This window comes from Lottia gigantea (genome assembly GCF_000327385.1).
Source record: "Lottia gigantea unplaced genomic scaffold LOTGIsca_44, whole genome shotgun sequence".
NCBI classification, from domain to species: Eukaryota; Metazoa; Mollusca; class Gastropoda; family Lottiidae; genus Lottia; species Lottia gigantea.
The window spans coordinates 624408-625764 of record NW_008709540.1 but is presented as its reverse complement, the minus strand read 5'-3'; the positions used below and the strand labels follow the sequence as shown (position 1 = coordinate 625764).

The window sequence follows — 1357 nt, the reverse complement described above, 5'->3', positions numbered from 1 at the left end:
GCAATCTTTTATCATTCCTATGAGTGGACCAAAATAAAACTGTTTGTATTTTCCAGTCAGGTGGTCTTGGAGGGTTAAAGTATCCCCTACTATCAGATTTTAGTAAAGAAATATCAAAAGAATATGATGTTTTATTAGAAGAGGAAGGCATAGCTTTAAGGTGGGCTTTGTTTATTATTGGGGTTTATTTATTTTATATTCCAGTGGCTTTGTTAATTATTGGGGTTTATTTATTTTATATTCCAGTGGCTTTGTTTATTATTGGGGTTTATTTATTTTATATTCCAGTGGCTTTGTTTATTATTGGGGTTTATTTATTTTATATTCCAGTAGCTTTGTTTATTATTGGGGTTTATTTATTTTATATTCTAGTGGCTTTGTTTATTATTGGGGTATATTTATTTTATATTCCAGTGGCTTTGTTTATTATTGGGGTTTATTTATTTTATATTCCAGTGGCTTTGTTTATTATATAGGTTTATTTATTGTATATTCCTGTGGCTTTGTTTATTATTGGGGTTTATTTATTTTATATTCCAGTGGCTTTGTTTATTATTGGGGTTTGTTTATTTTATATTCCAGTGGCTTTGTTTATTATTGGGGTTTGTTTATTTTATATTCCAGTGGCTTTGTTTATTATTGGGGTTTATTTATTTTATATTCCAGTGGCTTTGTTTATTATTGGGGTTTATTTATTTTATATTCCAGTGGCTTTGTTTATTATTGGGGTTTATTTATTTTATATTCCAGTGGCTTTGTTTATTATTGGGGTTTATTTATTTTATATTCTAGTGGCTTTGTTTATTATTGGGGTTTATTTATTTTATATTCTAGTGGCTTTGTTTATTATTGGGGTTTATTTATTTTATATTCCAGTGGCTTTGTTAATTATTGGGGTTTATTTATTTTATATTCCAGTGGCTTTGTTTATTATTGGGGTTTATTTATTTTATATTCCAGTGGCTTTGTTTATTATTGGGGTTTATTTATTTTATATTCTAGTGGCTTTGTTTATTATTGGGGTTTATTTATTTTATATTCCAGTGGCTTTGTTTATTATTGGGGTTTATTTATTTTATATTCCAGTGGCTTTGTTTATTATTGGGGTTTATTTATTTTATATTCTATTGGCTTTGTTTATTATTGGGATTGTTCATAGCCCAGGGCTTGTTTATTATAGGGTTGTTTATATTTCAGGGGGTTGTTTATTTTTCAGGGGTTTGTTTATTATTGATCAAGTAGGAGTTGTCAGACAGATTACAGTAAATGACCTACCAGTGGGACGTTCTGTTGAAGAAACATTAAGATTGGTTGAAGCTTTCCAGTTCACTGACAAGCACGGAGAAGGTAGGCAAAC

The 1357-nt window shown here is 28.8% G+C and overlaps 1 protein-coding gene across 1 annotated transcript in view; it reads left to right on the top strand.

Moving 5' to 3' along the window:
- Nucleotides 1-1346, top strand: part of LOTGIDRAFT_123611 (hypothetical protein) — a gene marked incomplete at both ends in the record, with an annotated part of 3271 nt that extends 1925 nt beyond the window's left edge. Inside the window, 2 exons of the mRNA XM_009060719.1 lie at nucleotides 57-160; nucleotides 1217-1346. Coding sequence (XP_009058967.1) covers nucleotides 57-160; nucleotides 1217-1346 — 234 coding nt within the window. The remainder of the gene's footprint in view (nucleotides 1-56; nucleotides 161-1216) is intronic.
- Between the last annotated feature and the right edge of the window lie 11 nt (nucleotides 1347-1357).